This window comes from Fulmarus glacialis, unplaced genomic scaffold (assembly GCF_000690835.1).
Source record: "Fulmarus glacialis isolate BGI_N327 unplaced genomic scaffold, ASM69083v1 scaffold13654, whole genome shotgun sequence".
Taxonomy (NCBI): Eukaryota; Metazoa; Chordata; class Aves; order Procellariiformes; family Procellariidae; genus Fulmarus; species Fulmarus glacialis.
Window position 1 is genome coordinate 3,453 of NW_009207544.1, and position 2,130 is coordinate 5,582.

The 2,130-nt window shown below is 55.2% G+C and overlaps 1 protein-coding gene across 1 annotated transcript; it reads right to left on the bottom strand.

The window, feature by feature from the left end:
- Positions 1 to 1,124: 1,124 nt before the first annotated feature.
- LOC104075603 (G2/M phase-specific E3 ubiquitin-protein ligase-like) lies at positions 1,125 to 1,958 on the bottom strand (the record flags this gene model as incomplete). The annotated part of the gene is given in 4 exon segments (XM_009576161.1): positions 1,125 to 1,230; positions 1,339 to 1,507; positions 1,590 to 1,714; positions 1,809 to 1,958. Coding segments are annotated over 4 exon segments (550 nt in total), but the record flags the coding sequence as incomplete, so codon positions are not given.
- Between the last annotated feature and the right edge of the window lie 172 nt (positions 1,959 to 2,130).

The following is a 2,130-nucleotide window of genomic DNA, read 5'->3' on the forward strand; positions in this document are numbered from 1 at the left end:
TTCTAGCTGCGCCAAGAACAACACTCAGGTGAATCAAATCTGTGTCAAAGTTTTAGGAGAGCTGCTTGCTCTTCCCATCCAGTTCTTTCACATTTCTTCTGTATGGCTCATTATTCTATAACAAATGCACTTCAACCTTTCATTCTCCAAAATCTAGCCCAAATCTTAACTTTGATAATATCCAGGTCACTGGGAGACATACCTCTCCCAAAGTATTTCTACATCTTTGTCCTACTGCATTTCATTTTTCAAAGCCCAGTTTGATCGGTAATAAACTGACCTACCTAACTCTTTATTTAGAGAAAGTTCTCATACTCCAAACCCTAATCCTAATTGCCCTCCTAGCCAGACTATAACCCAAGACAGGTTTATCTATATTAAAACAAAAAACATACTGTTTCCAACTGACTCGCTCATTCTACTTGTCTGTGCAGCCTGCAGTAAACTCTCACTCTACTTCTCCAAAGCCAACATTTAAGAGCTTCTAAGTTGTAATTTACATTGAATCATAGAATCATAGAATCGTAGAATGGTTTGGGTTGGAAGGGACCTTCAAGATCATTTAGTTCCAACCCCCCTGCCATGGGCAGACACTTTCCATTAGATCAGGTTGCTCAAAGCCTCGTCCAACCTGGCCTTGAACACTTCCAGGGAGGGGACATCCACAACTTCCCTGGGCAACCTGTTCCAGTGTCTCACCACCCTGCCAGTAAAGAATTTCTTCCTGATATCTACTCTAAATCTACCCTCTTTCAGTTCAAAACCGTTACCCCTCGTCCTATCACTGCACTCAAGAATCCCTCCATATCTTTACTATAGGCCCCCTTTAAGTACTGGAAGGCTGCTATAAGGTCCTCACTGGGGCTGTGGGGTCCAGGGCCACCGACATTCACCCCTTCCCCTCTGACTGCTCCCGTCCTGCTGGGCACAGACACTGGATGGTGTTGCAGGAGCTGTGCCACCAGTGATGGTCATTGAAGGCCCCGTCCTCCTCCCAGGCAGCATGCCTGCGGGAGCCAGTCAGCGCTCAGCCCCACGGAGGGGGACCCCCCACCAGCACCCAGAGAGGCAGGAGGAGACCGGCCATCGCGGAGCAGGAGGGAGGCAGTGGGGAGGGTACTGACCTGTTGGGATTTTGATGCCGAGGCGAAACATCTCCACCTGGAAGGTCGACATGTCCCGACAGAGTGGGCAGCAGAAGTGGTGCAGGGCAGCGCGCGGTGCCTGGCGCTGGGGCAGAGCTGGCATCAGTGGCAGGGGGGTCCCGCTTGCTCCCCCAGAGCTGGGCGATGGGGTGACGACAGGGTGATGTCAGGGGCTGGGGGCAATGCCACCTACCTGGATGCTGTGGTGGTGGAACCAGGCGCTGGCACAGGTGGGACAGACCAGGGTGTCGCAGCAGGGGCAGGGCTGCCCCGCCACTGCCTCCTGGCAGATGAGGCAGGGGGTCTGGTCCCACTGCGCTGCCTGGACCTGCTGCACCGGCAGATTCTTCCAGCAGAAGCACCTGCGGGACGGAGATGACAGCTCAGTCTTAGTCCTCCTCCGCCCTGGCCCCGGCTCTGGCCCTGTGGAGCGGCTGCACTCACTTGAACTCCCCCCAAAACTGGGAAATGCATCATTGCTTGCTGCTGCAGGGGAAGTAGAAGTTTCGGGGGCAATACCGGCCCCAGCAGGTGACCGAGGCTCCCCGCAGCCGGCAGATGCAGCATCTCTGGGGATGGCACAGGGGCAGCCGGCATCAGAGCCATGTGCCCCTGGGGAGGCTGCCTGGCTGGTGACACCGGGCCACTGATAAAGCCACGTACTCTCTCAAAATCCCCAGTTTCTGCAGAAGTGGGCCTTTTTGGATAAATGAGGGTCTGGTGGGTTACTTGCAGCCATCTGCGAGAGCATCTCTGGGGGATTGCTGGCCTGTGCAGCACCAGACATAGGGCATGGGACGACAGTGGGGACATGTTCCCCTTGGCCTCACCTTCCGTGCTACCCACTTCAGCTCAAGCTGGATGTCAGGGAAGACGAAGCCATAGAAGCTTCATCGGCCCCTCTCTGGCTCAGCCTGCTGGTGTGGTACTGCAAGAGGGGAAGAGGGGGCGTGTGCTGGGGGCTGTCGGCAGTGTGGGGCTGGGG